Source organism: Chiloscyllium plagiosum, unplaced genomic scaffold, assembly GCF_037043375.1.
Source record: "Chiloscyllium plagiosum isolate Xiang-an unplaced genomic scaffold, Cpla_swu_hap1 HiC_scaffold_15, whole genome shotgun sequence".
NCBI classification, from domain to species: domain Eukaryota; kingdom Metazoa; phylum Chordata; class Chondrichthyes; order Orectolobiformes; family Hemiscylliidae; genus Chiloscyllium; species Chiloscyllium plagiosum.
In genome coordinates this window covers 30,756,615-30,775,759 of record NW_028270153.1, presented here as the reverse complement: position 1 = coordinate 30,775,759, position 19,145 = coordinate 30,756,615, and the positions used below count along the sequence as shown (strand labels likewise).

General features: G+C 40.3%; 1 protein-coding gene across 2 annotated transcripts in view; it reads left to right on the top strand.

The window, feature by feature from the left end:
* Window positions 1-9,954: 9,954 nt before the first annotated feature.
* Window positions 9,955-19,145, top strand: part of tm9sf4 (transmembrane 9 superfamily protein member 4) — a 47,760-nt gene continuing 38,569 nt past the window's right edge. The window contains exons 1-3 of one of the 2 annotated variants that reach the window (XM_043710501.2): window positions 9,955-9,975; window positions 17,115-17,228; window positions 18,574-18,673. In XM_043710501.2, coding sequence (XP_043566436.1) covers window positions 9,961-9,975; window positions 17,115-17,228; window positions 18,574-18,673 — 229 coding nt within the window. In that variant the 5' untranslated portion in view covers window positions 9,955-9,960. Of the gene's footprint in view, window positions 9,976-11,010; window positions 11,117-17,114; window positions 17,229-18,573; window positions 18,674-19,145 lie in introns of those variants that run through there. The other variant, XM_087994851.1, reaches the window with a different exon arrangement.

Genomic DNA, 19,145 nt, shown 5'->3' with positions numbered 1-19,145 from the left:
TGTTTCTTCCAGGTGGGCGTATGCCTTAGAAGGGAAAAATGTTTCCAGGCACCCCGAGTGACCTAGTTGGGCTACAGAGTCAACAAGACTGGGTTACACCCATTGGTAGATAAAGTGAGGGTGACTCCCACATCTGTACCAGAACATAGGTCTTTCCTTGGACTAGCAAATTGTTACAGAAAGTTCATACATAACCTGGCCTCCATCCTGGCACCTTTTGCTTCAAGGGAAAAGGGGATAGCCTTGGAAATGGTCATATAGCCAAGTCGTAGCTGTTAGGGAAGTGACAAAACAGCTATCTTCTGCAAAGTATTGCACATTAAGATCCTAAGCAAGACCTGGTATTGACATGTGATGCCTCCCCGTAAGACATTGGGGTTGTATTAGCTCAAGCATGGTCCAATAATAAGAAACGCCCAAGAGCATATACATCCAAGACTTTGGTTAATGCAGAGCAAAAATATACGCAGGTAGAGATGGAAGGTTTGTTGATTGTATTTGGTGTCAGGAAGTTCCATCAATACCTTTACAGACAGAAATTAGTAATAATAATGGACCACAAACTCTTGGTAGGTCTGATAAAAAGGTCAAGGCAACACTGCCCATAGCTTCAGGCCGGTGGTGGGCTCTAATCCTAAGTGTGTATAATTACAAGTTGGAACACCATCAGGGAGGCCAAATAGCAAATGCGGATGAATTGAGCGATCTACAGCTGGCAGAGACACCTCGGGTGGTACCACCACTGGGAGAGACCATAATGGTTTTAAATTTATGGACACTTCCAGTCACAGCTAAAAGTAACCGACTTTGCACTCGGGGTGCCTGGCAAAACTGAAACAGCTGGTTGTGATGTGGGGAACCAAATTGTATCTGAAGACTGACAGGAAGTGTGTAGCCAAATGTGTTAGTTATCACTATCATATTAGAATAGGAATTTCCTTCCATGACATTCAGTGGAATACTGATCACTTACTCTGTCTCTGTTTCTTTCATATTATTTGAAAATGTAGAAAGTAGTCAAGAGAATGTTTCATGCAAGATTTTGTGGGATTATACAGGCTGATACGACTGGCACCTTGTGGTATCTACCACTTCCTCCAGTATGTACTTCACAGCAAAGTTTGTTTGAGTTAGTTAACTGACACCAATATTCTATTGTCCAGAGTCTTTCTCAGAGTGCACTACAGTAGAGTTTTTACAGAAAACGCAGTTATCTTAGTTCTCAAGATGATTATTTGTGTAATATATAGACTTCAGAGCTTTAATAATTTTGTGGATTGAAAGATAAACTGTTATACTCAAAAAATTAGCAATAACTCTGTCTGGAATAAACTATTAAAGTCAAGGACAAACCAATTCAGGAATTGAAAGTAATTAGCTGAGTCATAGAGTCATAGAGATGTACAGCATGGAAACAGACCCTTCGGTCCAACTCGTCCATGCCGACCAGATATGCCAACCCAATCTAGTCCCACCTGCCATAGAAGTTACCATAACCAGGCACATATCCCTCTAAACCCTTCCTATTCATATACTGATCTAGATGCCTTTTAAATGTTGCAATTGTACTAGCCTCCACCATTTCCTCTGACAGCTCATTCCATACACGTACCATCGTCTGCGTGAAGAAGTTGCCCCTTGGGTCTCTTTTATATCTTTCCCCTCTCACCCTAATCCTATGCCCTCTAGTTCTGGACTCCCCCCAACCCAGGTAAAAGACTTTGTCTATTTATCCTATCCATGCCCCTCATGATTTTATAAACCTCTATAAAGTAACCCCTCAGCCTTCAATGCTCAAGGGGAAAACAGCCCTATTCAACCTGTCCTTATAGCTCAAATACTCCAACCCTAGCAACTTCTTTGGAAATCTTTTCTGAACCCTTTCAAGTTTCACAACATCTTTCCGATTGGAAGGAGACCAGAATTGCACGCAATGTTCCAACAGTGGCCTAACCAATGTCCTATACAGCCTCAACATGACCTCCCAACTTCTGTACTCAATACTCTGACCAATAAAAGAAAACATATCAAACGCCTTCTTCACTATCCTATCTACCTGCAACTCTACTTTCAAGGAGCTATGAACCTGCACTCCAAGGTTTCTTTGTTCAGCAACACTCCCTAGGACGTTAGCATTAAGTGTATAAGTCCTGCTAAGATTTGCTTTCCAAAAATGCAGCACGTCACATTTATCTAAATTAAACTCCATCTGCCACTTCTCAGCCCATTGGCCCATCTGGTCAAGATCCTGTTGTAATCTGAGGTAATCTTCTTCATTGTCCACTACACCTCCAATTTTGGTGTCATCTGCATCTTACTAACTGTACCTCTTATGCTCACATCCAAATCATTTATACAAATGATGAAAAGTAGTGGATCCAGCACCGATCCTTGTGGCACTCTACTGGTCACAGGCCTCCTGTCGGAAAAGCAACCCTCTACCACCACCCTCTGTCTTCTACCTTGGAGCCAGTTCTGTATCCAAATGGCTAGTTCTCCCTGTATTCCATGAGATCTAACCTTGCATATCAGTCTCCCATGGGGAACCTTGTCGAACACCTTACTGAAGTCCATATAGATAGCATCTACTGCTGTGCCCTCATCAATCCTCTTTGTTACTTCTTCGAAAAACTCAATCAAGTTTGTGAGACATGATTTCTCATGTACAAAGTCACGTTGACTATCCTTAATCAGTCCTTGCCTTTCGAAATACATGTACATCATATCCCTCAGGATTCCCTCCAACAACGTGCCCACCACCGACATTAGACTCACTGGTCTATAGTTCCCTGGCTTGTCCTTACCACCTTTCTTAAATAGTGGCATCCCTTTCGCCAACCTCCAGTCTGCCAGCACCTCACCTGTGACTATCGATGATACAAATATCTCAACAAGAGGCCCAGCAATCTCTTCTCTAGCTTCCCACAGAGTTCTAGGGTACACCTGATCATGTCCTGGGGATTTATCCACCTTTATGCATTTCAAGACATCCAGCACTTCCTCCTCAGTAATATGGACATTTTTTCAAGATGTCACCATCTTTTTCCCTACATTCTATATCTTCCATAGTAAATACTGATGCAAAATACTCGTTTAGTATCTCCCCCTCCTCCTACAGTTCCACACAAAGGCTGCCTGGTCTTTGAAGGGCCCTATTCTCTCCCTAGTTACCCTTTTGCCCTTAATGTATTTGTAAAAATCCCTTTGGATTCTCCTTAACTCTATATGTCAAAGCTATCTCATGACCCCTTTTTGCCCTCCTGATTTCCCTCTTAAGTGTACTCATACTGCCTTTATATTCTTCTAAGGACTCACTTGATCTATCCTGTCTATACCTGACAAATGCTTCCTTTTTTTTCTTAACCAAACCCTCAATTTCTCCAGTCATCCAGCATTCCCTATACCTACCAGCCTTTCCTTTCACCCTGACAGGAATATGCTATTTCTAGACTCTTGTTATCTCATTTCTGAAGGCTACCCATTTTTGAGCTGTCCCTTTACCTATGAACATATGCCTCCAGTCAGCTTTTGAAAGTTCTTGCCTAATACCGTCAAAATTAGCCGCTTTCCAATTTAAAACTTCAACTTTTAGATCTGGTCTATCCTTTTCTATCACTATTTTAAATCTAATAGAATTATGGTCACTGGACCCAAAATGCTCCCCCACTGACACCTCAGTCTCCTGACCTGCCTTATTTCGCAAGAGTAGGTCAAGTTTTGTACCTTTTCTGGTAGGTACATCCACATACTGAATCAGAAAATTTTCTTGTACACACTTAACAAATTCCTCTCCATCTAAACTCTTAACACTATGGCAGTCCCAGACTATGTTTGGAAAGTTAAAATCCCCTACCACAACCACCCTATTATTCTTACAGATAGCTGAGATCTCCTCAAAAGTTGTTTCTCAATTTTCTGCTGACTATTAGGGGCTCTATAATAAAATCCCAATAAGGTGTCATCCCTTTCTAATTTCTCAGTTCCACCCAAATAGCTTCCCTCGAGGTACTCCCAGGAATATCCTCCCTCAGTACAGCTGTAATGTTATCACTTATCAAAAAAGCCACTCCCCTTCCTCTCTTGCCCCACACCCCCCTTCTATCTTTCCTGCAGCATGTGAATCCTGGAAGATTAAGCTGCGAGTCCTGTCCATCCTTGAGCCATGTTTCTGTAATTGCTATGATATCCCAGTCCCATGTACCTAACCATACCCTAAGTTCATCTTTCTTCTCTGTTAAGCCTCTTGCATTGAAATAAATGCAGTTTAATTTATCAGTCCTACCTTGTTCTCTGCTTTGTCCCTGCCTGCCCTGACTGTTTGGCTTGCCTTTGTTCTTAATTGTACCAGTCTCAGATTGATCTCTTTCTTCACTATCTCCCTGGGTCCCACCCCCTACCTTACTAGTTTAAATCCTCCTGAGCAGTTCTAGCAAATCTCCCTACCAGTATATTAGTCCCCTTCCAATTTAGATGCAATCCGTCTTTCTTGTACAGATCACTTCTACCCCAAAAGAGCTTCCAATGATACAAAAATGTTAATCCTTCTCCCATACACTAGCTCTTCAACCATGCATTCACCTGCTCTATCCTCCTATTTCTGCCCTCACTAGTTTGTAACACTGGGAGTAATCCAGAGGACCTCCTTTTTAAATTCCTGCCTAACTCTCTGTAATCTCCCTTCAGAATCTCAACCTTTTCCCTTCCTATGTCGTTGGTTCCAATGTGTACAATGACCTCTGGCTGACCCCTCTCCCCCTTGAAACCATTCTGCACCTTCTCTGAGACATCCTTGATCCTGGCACCAGGGAAGCAACACACCATTCTGATTTTTTGCTGCTGGCCACTGAAATATATGTCTGTACCTTTGACTAGAGAGTCCCCTAACACAATTGATGTCTTGGAACCCAACGTACCCCTCATTGCATTAGGGCCCATCTCAATACCAGAAACTTGGATGTTCGTGCTACATTCCTGAGAAACCATCATCCCCTAAATTTTCCAAATCAGCATTCTTGTTTGAAAAGGGGGTAGCCACAGGAGACTCCTGCACTAACTGCCTCCCTCTCCTACCTTTCTTGCAGTTAACCCATCTATGTGACTGTATCTGCGACTTTTCCCCCTTCTAATAACTGCCATCTATCAAACCCTCTTGCTCTTGTAAATTCCTCATTGCCTCTAACTGTCTCTCCAACTGATCCATTCAATCTGACAGGATTCGCATTTATTGCAGATATAATCCTCAGTAACCCGTAAACTCTCCCTAAACTCCCACATCCGACAAGAAGAGCATATCACTCTACGAAAGGCCATTTTTGCTTCTTGCAATCTACAGACCCAGAAAATTGCACTGTCTTATTCCTCTACAAAACACTGCTCCAGGTTAAATTAATTCTTATGGCTTATATTTTAAGTTGAATCAAGAGACATACCTCAATAAAACATATAATCAAGAAAGAACCCACTCTACTTACTACTGCAGATTTACTGTAAGGCCATGCTTAAAGTATCCACTTATCTGTTTCTGGCAAAAGAAGGAGTGGAGGCTACATGACCAAACTGCTCGGGTAGCTGCTTGATAAACTGGATGCTTTATTGCCACAGAGGACAAGGACTGCCCTGCAGAAGAATTTAAGGAGTTGATCAACCCCCAACCTATGTCTTTGAACAGATAGTTAAGGTCAAATGTAATAAGGAGCAAAGAAGCTACTTCTGATAAGAAGGCAGACTTGCAGTAATTTGGATGAAAGAATTTAAAGAATCATCAATAATGATCTGAAGAACAAAAAATTGTATAAGAATCAAAAATGAGAACTGCCCCCTCAACAGAACAACTTTGCATAACGATTGAACCCTGGACACTTCCAGAGACAGGCCCCTGTTGGTGGAATCATGGCCAAGTTCTACTATTAATCGGGTAATAGCCAAATTGGGTTGTGAGGCTTAACCTGCTTATTTGAGGGGTCTTTATTTTGGTTGCAGCATGCAATTAAGTTTTAATCATTATTTCAATATTTGATTGTGAGATTTTTTAATAAGTAGCTAAATTAAAAGTGACTTGTGGTGATTTACTCACAATGTTAATGCTCTTGAAAGCTGTTCTGAATATACCTGTTGGAGGTTGGTTAACTCAGTTGGCTGAATGGCCGGTTTGTAATGCAGAGTGATACCAACAGTGCAGGTTCAAATCCTACATCATGTCGGTCCTGCCTTGTCATACAGTCATAGAGTCATAGAGATGTACAGCATGGAAACAGACCCTTTGGTCCAACCCATCCATGCCGACTAGATATCCCAACCCAATCTTGTCCCACCTGCCAGCAGCCGGCCCATATCCCTCCAAACCCTTCCTATTCACATACCCATCCAAATGCCTCTTAAATGTTGCAACTGTACCAGCCTCCACCACTTCCTCTGGCAGCTCATTCCATACAAGTACCACCCTCTGTGTGAAAAAGTTGCCCCGTAGGTCTCTTTTGTATCTTTCCCCCCTCACCCTAAACCTATGCCCTCTAGTTCTGGACTCCCCGACCCCGACTTTGCCTATTTACCCTATCCATGCCCTTGCCTGAGGTGTAATGATCCTCATGTTAAATTCACAGCAGTCATCTCTCTCAAAAGAGCAAACAGCTCTATGGTCTGCAGGGATTGTGGTGACTTTACCATTACAGCTACTCCCTACAATGCTATTGTAGAACTCGCCGTCTCCACTAACAAATTGTATGTGACACCATGCAATGTAACAATAACACAAATTTCGTCAGAACTTTTACATTATGCAACAATGGTTAAGCATTCCTATGTCATACAAATATTAAGCATAATTAGAAGTGATGAAACTGTACAGTAGATTCGCCAATAAATATTTTGATACATTTAATTGTCCACAACTGGAATACTAAAGATAGTATTGTAGGGGGTGGTAATGACCATACATTTAATAACTGCACAAGTTGGTTTCAACATTTCAGTGGTGCTGATGTGTGCATAAATAACACAACTTAATGAAGTGAAATATGACTAGGAGAGAGTGACTGTTTACAGTGTTAGAAATGTCAGTCTGGGGCACAGACTTAAGATCGTAGGAAAAGGAATCACAGGTGATAGAAAGAAATAAATCTTTTATGCATCAAATTGATAAGATCTGGAATTTACTGCCTGAAGGAGGTGGAAGCAAATTCCATAACCATTTTGTAATGAATATTTGAAAAGGAAAATTATCCTGGATTATGGATAAAGGATGGTTGAGAGAACATAACAATTATTCAAAAGCAAAATACAGAGAATGCTCAAAATCTGAAATAATCGTTAAAAATGTTCAGCATGTCTGGCACATCTGTGGCACGATAAATCTTTGAGTTTAGTATGACAATTATGTAGAAACATAGAAGAGCAGCAAGTTGCCATTCGGCCCTTCAAGCCTGCTCCATCACTCATCATGATCATGGCTGATCATCCAACTCAATAGCCTAATCCTGCTTTCTCCTCATAACCTTTCGCCCCAAGTGCTATATCTAGCTGCCTCTTGATTACATTCAATGTTTTGGCATCAACTGCTTCCTATGTTAATGAATTCTACAGGCTCACCACTCTTTGGGTGAAGAAATATCTCCTCATCTCCGTCTTAAATGGTCTACCTCAAATACTCAGACTGTGGCCCCTGGTTCGGGACACACCCAGCATCAGGAACATCCTTCCTGCATCTACCCTGTCTCGTCCTGTTAGAATTTTATAAGTTTCTATCAGATTCCCCCTTCCCCCATTCATCTGAACTCCAGCAAAAACAGTCCTAACCTAGTCAATCTCTTCTCAAATGTCAGTCCTGCCATTCCCAGAATCAGCCTGGTAAACCTTCGCTGCACTCCCTGAAGAGCAAGAGCATCCTTTCTCAGAAAAGGATACCAAAACTGCACACAATATTCTAGGTATGGTATCACCAGGGCCCAGTATAACTGCAACAACACATCCCTGCTCCTGTACTTGAAATCTATCGCAATGGAGGCCAGATTATCATTTGTCTTTTTTACTGCTTGCTACATCTGTATGCTAACCTTCACTGACTGGTGCAAAGGACCTTCAGGTCCCGGTGCACACTCCCCTCTCCCAATTTACAGTTGTCCAGGTAGTAATTTGTCTTCTTGGTTTTGCTTCCAAGGTGAATAATCTCACATTTATCCAAATTATACTGCATCTGCCACTAATTTGCCCACTCACCCAACCTGTCCAGATAATTCTGCATCCTTATGACAGTTCACCCTCCCTCCCAATTTGGTATCATTTGCAAACTTTGAGATGTTACATTTTGTTCCCTGATCCAAATCATTAATATATATTGTGAATAGCTGGGGTCCAATCGCCAATCCCTGTGGCACCCCACTAGTTGCCTGCCAATTTGAAAAGGACCAATTAATTCATAATCTTTGTTTCCTCCCTACCAACCAGTTTTCTATCCATCTCAATACACTTTCCCCATCCCATGCACTTTAATCTTGGACAATAATCTCTTATGCAGGACTTTGTCAAACACTTTCTGCAAGTCCAAATATCCACATTGATTGACTCCCCCTGTCAACTCTACTTGTTATATCTTCATAGAGTTCCAACAGATTTGTCAAGCATGATTTCTCCTTCATAAATCCATGTTGACTCTGTCTGATCCTACTACTGCTTTCTAAATGCTCTACTATAAAGTCCGTGATATCTGATTTGATAATTTTCCTCACTGCCAATTAGATTAGATTACTTACAGTGTGGAAACAGGCCCTTCGACCCAACAAGTCCACACCGACCCGCCGAAGCGCAACCCACCCATACCCCTACATTTACCCCTTTAACCTAACACTACGGGCAATTTAGCATGGCCAATTCACCTGACCTGCACATCTTTGGACTGTGGGAGGAAACCGGAGCACCCGGAGGAAACCCACACAGACATGTTAAGGTAACTGATCACTAATTCCTTATTTTCTCTCTACCGCCTTTTTTGAAGGTTGGAGCGACATTAGCCACCCTCCAATCTGCAGGGACTGTTCCAGCGTCTTAGATTAGATTACTTACAGTGTGGAAACAGGCCCTTCGGCCCAACAAGTCCACACCAACCCGCTGAAGCGCACCCACCCAGACCCATTCCCCTACACCTAACACTACGGGCAATTTAGCATGGCCAATTCACCTAACCTGCACATTTTCCGACTGTGGGAGGAAACCGGAGCACCCGGAGGAAACCCACGCAAACACGGGGAGAATGTGCAAACTCCACACAGTCAGTCGCCTGAGTCGGGAATTGAACCCGGGTCTCTGGTGCTGTGAGGCAGCAGTGCTAACCACTGTGCCACCGTGCCGCCCTAATGTCGAATCCTTTTCTCTAGAAGGGCAAGAGTATCAGCTATGCCTTGCTCTTTGTGGAGTATGTGGAACATGCCTTGTTCCGGTCCAGCTAAATAAATACTGAAAACAACAAATGCACAGTGGGTCAGGCAGCATCCATGGAGAGAGAGCTTGCCTGACCCCTGAGATCTCCAGCATTTGTTGTTTTCAGTGCGGATTCCAGCACCTGCACTAATTTGCTCGTACATAGTTGTTTTAGAGGGCAGACACATACATGCTGGTTCGAAGTGCTTCCTCCTGTCCTGTTGCATTCTGTGATCCAAAAATGTGTTGCTCAGGTTGTGCCTGTTCTCCATCCTGAAGATGTGTGTTTGTGTGTGTGTAGGAACTCTAAAGTGATGTGCAAAAGTGGGTGTAAGGTTGGTCAAACAACTGGCCATCACAACCACAGGGAGCAGTCAGGTAAACAACGATTAAAACATGATGAACAAACCCAAATGACAAGACAGTCACTGAATTCGAAGCCGCTCAGATTCAATTTAAAAGGATTGAAACGTCACTCCTGGCGGTCAGCCAATGGGAGGGAGCGAATGACCTCACTTCCGGTTGCGTCACTGATGACACGTGGATTCCAAGATGGCGCTCATGAGGGTAAGAGGAAAGCCTTTCCCTCCCCATCCCCCCCCTCAATCCACCCAAACCAGTTATAACCTCTTTGTGTTCGCTGTCAGTTTGCGGGAGAAGGGGGTTGTTAGGATTCAGGCGGCGTTGTGCGTATCCCCCTCGCCCAGTCCCGTCAGCCCGCAATGGCCTAAGAGACCGGCTCTCTCGGCTGCTTCAGAGCAATTTGCTTTTGCATTGAACAATAAAGGAAGCAGCAGTAACTCAATGGGTTCCAGCTCGACTGGTTTACAGGTGTTGCCGTATCCCCAAATCTCCCCACGATCCCTGCCCTCAGCTTGTTTCGTACAGGTCAATCTTTAACTCTAGAAACGTGGGGACCAGCTCGCCCTTGTCCTGTAACCCAACTCAAATGCACTCCATGGCATCGTTACATTTTGCACGTTCTGCTTTTGAACGATTCAGTTGGAGTTGTATTTCAAACGTGGTTATGTTAAACGTTCGGATTGTTGGATTTGCCGTGGCTGGAAATTAAAAAGTTATTTCAAGTTGGTAGACAATAAGTAGGTTGTGTGTAGGAAAGGACTACATCAGAGTTTTAATTTGATGGGATTGTCAGGGTTTTCTCCCACAGGAATTTTTAGGAATTCATAAATATTTTTGCAAGTAATTTGACTGTTTTTTTCCCGAGAGAGTTGTAGAGATATACAGCACGGAAACACACCCTTCAGTCCAATTCGTCCATGCTGACCAGATGTCCCAACCTAATCTAGTCCCATTTGCCAGCACTTGGCTTATATCCCTTTAAACCCTTCCTAATTTTATATCCATCCAGATGCCTTTTAAATGTTCCAATTGTTCCAGCCTCCACCACTTCCTCTGGCAACTCATTGCATACACACATCACCCTCTGTGTGAAAAAGTTGCCCTTTTGGTCTCTTTTATATCTTTTCTCCTCTCACCCTAAACCTCTGTATGCCCTCTAGTCCTGGACTCCCCCAGAGAAAGAAATATGTGAAAAGTGGTTGTTGAGGTCTTGTCAATTTTGTTTTATAGTGATGGTAGGGTGTCCAGGTAATTTGTGCAGAGGTTCTTGGTAGTGTTAGAGTTTGCATATTTTGGATTATGTCACCATTTTCAAAGAAGTACTTGTGAAAACTAAGCTTCGTTGGTATGATAAGTATTTAATATGTAAATTTGTGCTTTAATGTAAACTGTACCTTTAAACTTTTATAGTATAAAGATGAAAGCATATTTTCTTGCAAAAAACTTCATAGGATGGTGAATATTAAAGATTTGTTTAAAACAGGGCAGCTCATCATTCTCAAATGTTGTTCCTGTTTATTGTAAGTGTAGAACCAATCACAGTCCAAAGATGTGCAGGTCAGGTGAATTGACCATGCTAAATTGCCCGTAGTGTTAGGTAAGGGGTAAATGTAGGGGGGTATGGGTGGATTGCGCTTCGGCGAGGCGGTGTGGACTTGTTGGGCCGAAGGGCCTGTTTCCACACTGTAAGTAATCTAATCTAATCTAAGATTATTATAATTGTTCATACTGTTTAAGCATTCTGAATCTAGAACAAAATTCTCTTGTTAATGCTTCAAATCAGTGTCCTTGCTTCAGCACAGGAGAGTTGACAAAAGGATACTGACCTGAAATATTAACTTTATTTCTCTCTTTACAGATGCTGCATGACCTGAGTATTTCCAGCATTTTCTGTTTTTATGTCAAATTACTAGCATTTGTATCTTCAGTAAAATCCTCGAGGGTTGATTTGATCTTTGGATCCACTTTAGGAAAAATGTTCTTGAAGATGCCCTATCGATAATTGTCATGTGTATGTATTCGATGTTTAATGTTTGAGCATAAAGCCAAATCGTCAGAAAAGCAATGCTGATGTGGAAGGTTCTTTCGATTTAAATTCAAAGCAATCATTAGCATCAAGTTGCTTCTTGAATGTTTCCCTCTATTGTACCTGAAAATTGATTCATGTGGTTGAAATTATTAACGTCAGTCTGATGTTGCAGGAGGATGCCTTTTATAAAAACAAATGTTGCCGTGATGATGGTTGATTTTCAGGGCTTTCCTGGAACAGTTTTTCTCTTATTAATTGAAGGTTGATTTCTGACAAATTGCATGCAGATTCAAGAAGTGCAACAGTTGAAGTCATTCCAGCTGATACTGTTAGCAACTCTTAGTTCTGTTTTCCAAGCCTCCTGTAGGTATTAAGTTGATTTCCATTATGCTATGCTTATTAGACTACTTTGATTCCAGTTGGGATTTGGATTTTTTTTAAAGAGGAGCATGGAACATTTTAAGGGGAGGTTTCTGTTGGCAAGACTGACTGTAACAGAGTTGTAAAGTAGTTTGATGATTTTGAGGTCAATGAGAATAAAAGGAGATCAGGTTATACCAACCACGTGTAGATGTCAAGAGAACTGGTGAGCTAAAGAAAAGAAGACCTTGCTTTCAGCTACTACCTGTCGTGGGTGCTTTACAACCAGTGAATGGAATGGGGTTCCACAGTTTGAAGGCCCTAGAAAACAATGTTACTGTAGAAAACTGATCTTGATTTTTTTTTACTGTCACAATAGGGAAAAAGAATATAATGTCATTGTTCAATTTTCCTTTCTGCTAATGTACAATTTTCAAGTTACTGAAAATGTGCAGTGCTAAAACAATGAGGCAATGCTTATATTTGTTAGATCTTGGGCATTTAAACCAAATCCTTTATGTACTCAAATTATATGCAAAGTTATCAAACTCCAGATATAGAGTGCTTAAAGTAATCAAATTGTAAATCTGCCAGAATTGCAATGCTACTTGAAATGTGAACTAGCATAAGTTATTATTTTGTGATATCACGTGGATCTGGAGCCATGTTTGCTAGGAAGAAAATTGAGATAATCCAAAACATTGGGAACATGAAAGAGGTTTTGACCCATAATGAGGCAGAGTTCAAACCCATGGCCGAGAGATGGTAGAAGAGTGTGTTGCTGCTAACATGATATCACTTGTGCATTAGTCTAGAATTTATAGAGAACATTGTGTTACTCAGTGCAAAATACATTAATGATGGAATTAACAAGGTAGGAGCATTGCCTATTCCAAGTACAAACATAAGTAAAATTATTGGAGTACTGGTGGATCAGAACATAGTAATTCTTTTTAGGAAATATATTAAAAATATTGCTCAAATCTTCTGTGTGTTGTGAATTTTGTATAAACACTTAGTTTAATTTAACATAAGTGATAAAATGATTAATCTTTGGACTTAAATATCTGCACAAAGGTCATTCAACTAATCAGGTCTGCCTTGTTATTTTAGATTTGTTTCGATCTACTTTCTTTTTCATCTAGGGAACTTTTGTCTTGTTTAACTACTTTGCCTCATATTACATCAAGATTGCATGTGCATTTGAATGCTTTTAAATATATTGTTCCTGGTCTGACTGTTTGTTTTTACATGGATGGTTTTACAGCAGACAAATAGGCCATTCTGTCTAGCTAGTCTATTCTTGCTTATGTAATCCACAAAAACTGCTGCCTCTAATTATATCTTCCCAAATACATCTTCTAAGGAAGTCCCTCATTGAGGATGACTTGCTTCCTCTCTGGTTTTATTTGTTTCTGAGATGGCTGCAGGGTAAGATAAATGTTATTTGGAGTTTTGTACACACTTTCCAACCTTGTAACTTAGGGGCACTTAAGTAAGAAATGGGCAATGTGCTGAGAGCTTTTAAATAAATTTAATTGCTTTCAATTTGGATGGTATGAGATCACTGACTTCCGTGAGTCTGAGAGTTTGATCTCCAAGGGATGCTTTGAAGCCCTCCATAAAGCACTTCAGCTGTTCTATTGACAGTTTCTGGCTGGGACTGACTTCCAAGTAGAGCAGTTACTTTGGGGGTCTGGTGTCAGGCTCATGAGTGGCATGTTGTGCCCAGGTAACTTGGTTTTGAGTAATTTGCACCCTGATACTAATTTAAGATGCTCTTGGGTGATCTTTTGTCGTCATAATTAGAGGATCTTGTGAAAGCACTGCAAATTGTCAGGCACATGTGTTGCCCAGTGAACCATAAGCTTAGTTTTGCATTTGTGTTTTTGACCCTCAGTGCTGTTTTCCTCAGCTGAAGGCTGGGCTGACATATTTTGAGACAATTATGAATTTTGTCATACATATCTGCCTTAGTTGAGAGGAGACTCTTGAGATATGGAAAATTGATAATGTTTTCCAGGATCTCTCAAATGATCCTCAGACAAGATTGCCTGCATTCTAGGTTCTTAAGAGGGAATAGCTATAGAGATAGTTGATTGATTGATTGGTTTGTAATCTTCCAAAATTCCTCTGATTCTGGAACTGTCTTAGTGGATTCCTGTACTTAACAAAGACTACTTGTGATTATCTTCTTTGTAATAAATAGCAAACTGCTATGAACTATCAATATGTGGCTCTACTGGTTGAAACTCTAACTCCTTGGAAAATCCCTACATGCAAATAGCTGTATGGTTGGATAAAAGGTTATTAAGAAATCACATTTCAATAACACCAGTTGACAGGCTTATATTAGGTGTTCCTTAAGCTTCCCAAGACCTTCAGTTGTCCCAAGTCTGTCCTCCAGAGACTCAGTTCTTTGCTAATACACTGGTGATTTTACATAACGATTGTTTAGTTTGTTGTTTAGATGTAGAGCTTACAGCAAATGATGGGGAAAAAAAAAAAATTTCTCCAGGCTTCAGTTATTTGCTGCACAAAAAACTCTTTTTCCAGGGTGGAAAATCTTGTGCCACTATATAGTTTGTACACATGAAAGCTGTTCAGCCACTGAAGAACCAACGACAATTATTATCAGGCTTATGACCTCTGGCATCCACAACTGGTCACATTTACACCAAGCAATCTATCTGTTACCAGCTGAAAAAGTCTCTGCACTCACCCTAGTGCTATGCCATCTTACCTCACCTTCCCACTGCTAACAAAGTAGCAGTGGAGACACAACTTAAAATGTATTCCAATGAGCTGTTTTTAAGTGTTGTAATTCCTTTCATAGTCCTTGGTTTCAAAACATGCCTGTTCTATTTCAGTCAGCAATTAAAATAATCTTTACAATGTTCCCTTTCTCATTTGTCTCTAAAATTACACTTGTATATCTCATTTATTAGAAAATCCTAGGAGCCTGGGGAACTGGTGCTGCAGTGCATGTTAGACAAGCCTTTCACACTGAGCTAAAATCCAACCTAATGAATGGAGTGAAGTTGTTCATTTTGTCTGTTAGTTGTCGAATGAGTTGCAGCAGTCTCACCCAATTCCCAATGAATGCAGTTCATGATACAAAACTGCTTGTTACACTAAATTGATCAGTATAGGAAATTAACAGCTGTGTAGTGCTTAGAGATTAGAGTTAAGGTATATTGTTGAAACACAGTGAAAGGATTTTAATATATTAACTACACCATATTTGATATAAGTGCATTAATTTTAAGTGACTGAGAGAATTTCTTGTTTTATTCCATCACCTCGATACAAAAAGTCATTAAAGTTGAATTATTATTATTACATTTAAAATTGGGCTTCAATCCAGTGTAAAACAATACTATAAGTAAATTACAGTAAGAAAATGCAACCCAATCAAATGATTCTGTATCAGGTTCCAAGGACATTTGATGAAAAGCCTTTACAAAAAGTAAATGATGACTTAAGGGCTTTTGGATACCAGTAACACAAGTTTATATCTTAATTGTGGGCGGTACTTTAATCTTCATGCAGATTGGGAAAACTAAAATTGGAATAATAGAGTGGAGGGTAAGTTTACATATGAAAAAGGAACAAAATTAGACCAGTCATTCCCTTGAGCATACTCCGCCATATACTTGTATTATGGCTGATCTGTGTATGTTTTGATTTCCACATTCCTATCTACTTGGCTGCTGAGTGTGATAGAATATTCTCCTTGTCTGGATGAGTGCAACAAGGAGGGGATGGGGGTGGAGATCTGATTGAGGTACACAAAGTTATGTGAGACACTGTAGATTATGAGAATATTTTCCACATGACAGACATTTCTTAGACCAGAGGGCATACGTTTAAGGTGAAGAGTAAGTGGTTTTGATGGGATCTGAAGTTTTTTTTTAACCCATGATGTGGTAGTTATATGGAATGTGCTGCCTTCTGACTTGGAGCTGATTCACTGTTCCTTCACTAGCCGAATCAAATTTTGAAATTCCCATTCCCAACAGCACATGCACTGCAGCAGTTCAAGATTTTAACACATTACCACCTTTCTCCAGGCCAACTGGGGAATTGGCAATAAATTATCATTCTAGCAATGTTGGAGGCATCCACTCGTGGATGAGAATTTTAAATGCCAGGACATAGTAGGTTGTGAACCAAATGTAGATAAATGGGATATGTAGTTGGTATGTGTTTGGTTAGTATAGACATGGTGGGTTGAGAGGCTTGTTTCTATGCTGAATAACACTCTGAATCTGTGACCATCCAGAATAAAGCCTGATTATTTGGCATCTCATTCGTCATCTTAAACATGTTCTCCCTTCAATAATGTGCAGAGCTGCTGTTTGCATCTTCTACAAGATGTACTGAAATAACTTGACAAGGTTCCTTCATCAGCGCCATCAAAAATCTGACCTCTTTCACCTAGAGGAATAAGCATGGCTGGGAGAAAGGAAAGCTGCAACCTGCATGTCTCCACCTGATATGGAACTGATTCACTGTTCCTTCACTTGCTGAATCAAATTTTGGAATTCCCATTCCCATTCCCGAAAACGCTTGCACTGCAGCAGTTCAACAAATTGACACATTACCACCTTTCTCCAGGCCAACTGGGAAATTGGCATTACTAGCAATGTTCGCACCCATGCCCCAAGGAAGTTTTATTTCAAGCCAGGTGTATTTGAATTTTACCTGAAGCAAACAGCAATTTCTGCAAAGAGAATGGAGTGCCTCAGTGAGACAGAGCTCTTTTACTCATATATAGCTCATTTGGAGCGTTATATACATTTAAGCACCTAAGTAAGTCATTGTAGTATTTGCCATATGTGTCATTCAATGTTTATCAAAAGCCTCATTTTGCTTCAGGTAATAATTATGCAAATTTTAATAATCTTGTTAGAATTCATATACTAACAAATTTTAAACCCTTATTTTTCAGGTAATATTAATCTGGCTATCACCATTTCTCTTGGTCTTGCATCCATCATATTCTTTTTACGTACCAGGTGTGGCTCCAATGGACTTTCATCGAAATCATCCTGTCGAAATTAAGGTATGCATGTAATTTATTTATCATTCATTCTTGAGATTTGGGTGTCACCAGTAAGGTGGCTGGTGAGGGGCATGGATAGAGTAAATAGACAAGTTATTTTTCCTGGGGTGGGGGAGTCCAGAACCAGAGAACATAGGGTGAGAGGGGAAAGATTTAAAAAGGATCTAAGGGGCTACTTTTCACGGAGGGGGTGGTACATCTCTGGAATGAGTTGCTAGATGAAGTGGTGGAGACTGATACAATTACAATATTTAAAAGGCATTTGGATGGGTATATGAATAGGAAGGGTTCAGAGGGAAATTGACCAAGTGCTGGCAAATGGGACTAGATGAATTGAGAATATCTGGTTAGCATGGACGAGTTGGACCAAGGGGTCTGTTTCCATGCTGTACATCTGACTCTAAACGGAGATTCATAACTATTGAACATTTTCAAATTGTCATACATTATTAATAATTCATTGTGTGGTCTTCGGTACCTTGGTGAAGCCAAACGAGACTGACAACTGTGTGTGAAATGTCTCTGTTCTGTTCTCAAGCTTGATTTTGAGCTCCTTATTTAACCTTAACCTTCACCCCAATCTCACTCCGACTTCTTGGTCCTTTTATACCTACAGTTTTTGAATGAAACTAAACAGATGCTTGAGGAATACCACTTCAGGTTTTAATTTGAACAGGCTTGAAGTACCAAGTGGCTTATTTTTCATGTTACCTAGTGTAGTGACGAAATGTCTGAAAACGAACCTTCCAGTTTAACGAGCTAACTTGCCTATTTATTCTTCATATGTTCATAATTTGGCTGTTTATAGTCTTTAAGACTCAATGTTGATTTTAGCAATTTCATATCATAACCACTGTTCCCTTTTTTAATCCGACAGCAACTCTAGGAAATAGCTTACTGCATGTTATCTAGACCAATTTTTTTTTTATTTCTTAATTATACCATTTTCAATCCCCTTCCGTCTTGCATCACAATTCCTTTTGTCATTCAATATTTATTGCCTTCAAACCTTGTTGTTCATAACTTCACTCTCCTCCCTCTCTGTCTCTGTTTAAAACACGTTACATCGTTTTTCAGTTTGAAGGTAAAGTCAATGACCTAAAACATTACTTCTGTTTCAGCCTCCCTAGAGGCTGCTTGAGCTGAGTATTCCCAAAACGTTTTGTTTTTGTCTCATTTTTGCTGTTTGTTAACTGGATCAAAGGCTGAATGGTAGCTTGGATGTTTCTGTGCTATCTTTTGAAGCATAAACTCAAGAAGGCATAATTACTTTTATTAAAATAAATATAACTGCATAAAATGCCAATGTGAAAAAATAACTAGCTTTTAGTTCTTCATATTTCAGGCAGTGAAATTGACGAGCTCACGGACGCAGCTTCCATATGAATATTATTCTCTCCCTTTTTGTCGTCCAGAAAAAATTGAATACAAGGCAGAAAATCTCGGTAAGTTTGTTTTAAATTTTAAAGTATTTTGTATGTAGTATTCAGACCACAACAGATGAATTAATGACACAAGTACAGGTTAAAAGATATGATCTTATAGCCATTCTGGAAACGTTGTTACATGGTCAATACTGGGGACTAAGATATTCAGTATATGTGCAAAGGACTGGCAGGAAGGAAAGAGTGATGGAGTAATGGAGTAGCATTATTGATGTGGGGTGAAATAAGAACTGAGGAAGAAATGATCTCTAATCGGAAGACATTGAATTTATATGATTAGAAATAAGTAAAACAAGAAAGAAGTCACCGTAAGTATTGTCTATAGGTTCCCTAACAGTAACTCTGTGATGAGACAGGCAATGTATCAGGAGAGAATGAGGGCATGCCATAAAGGTAGTACATTAATCATATGTGAATTTAATCTTCTTGTGGATTGGGGTAGTCAAATTCGCAAAGGAAGAAATGAAGAAGA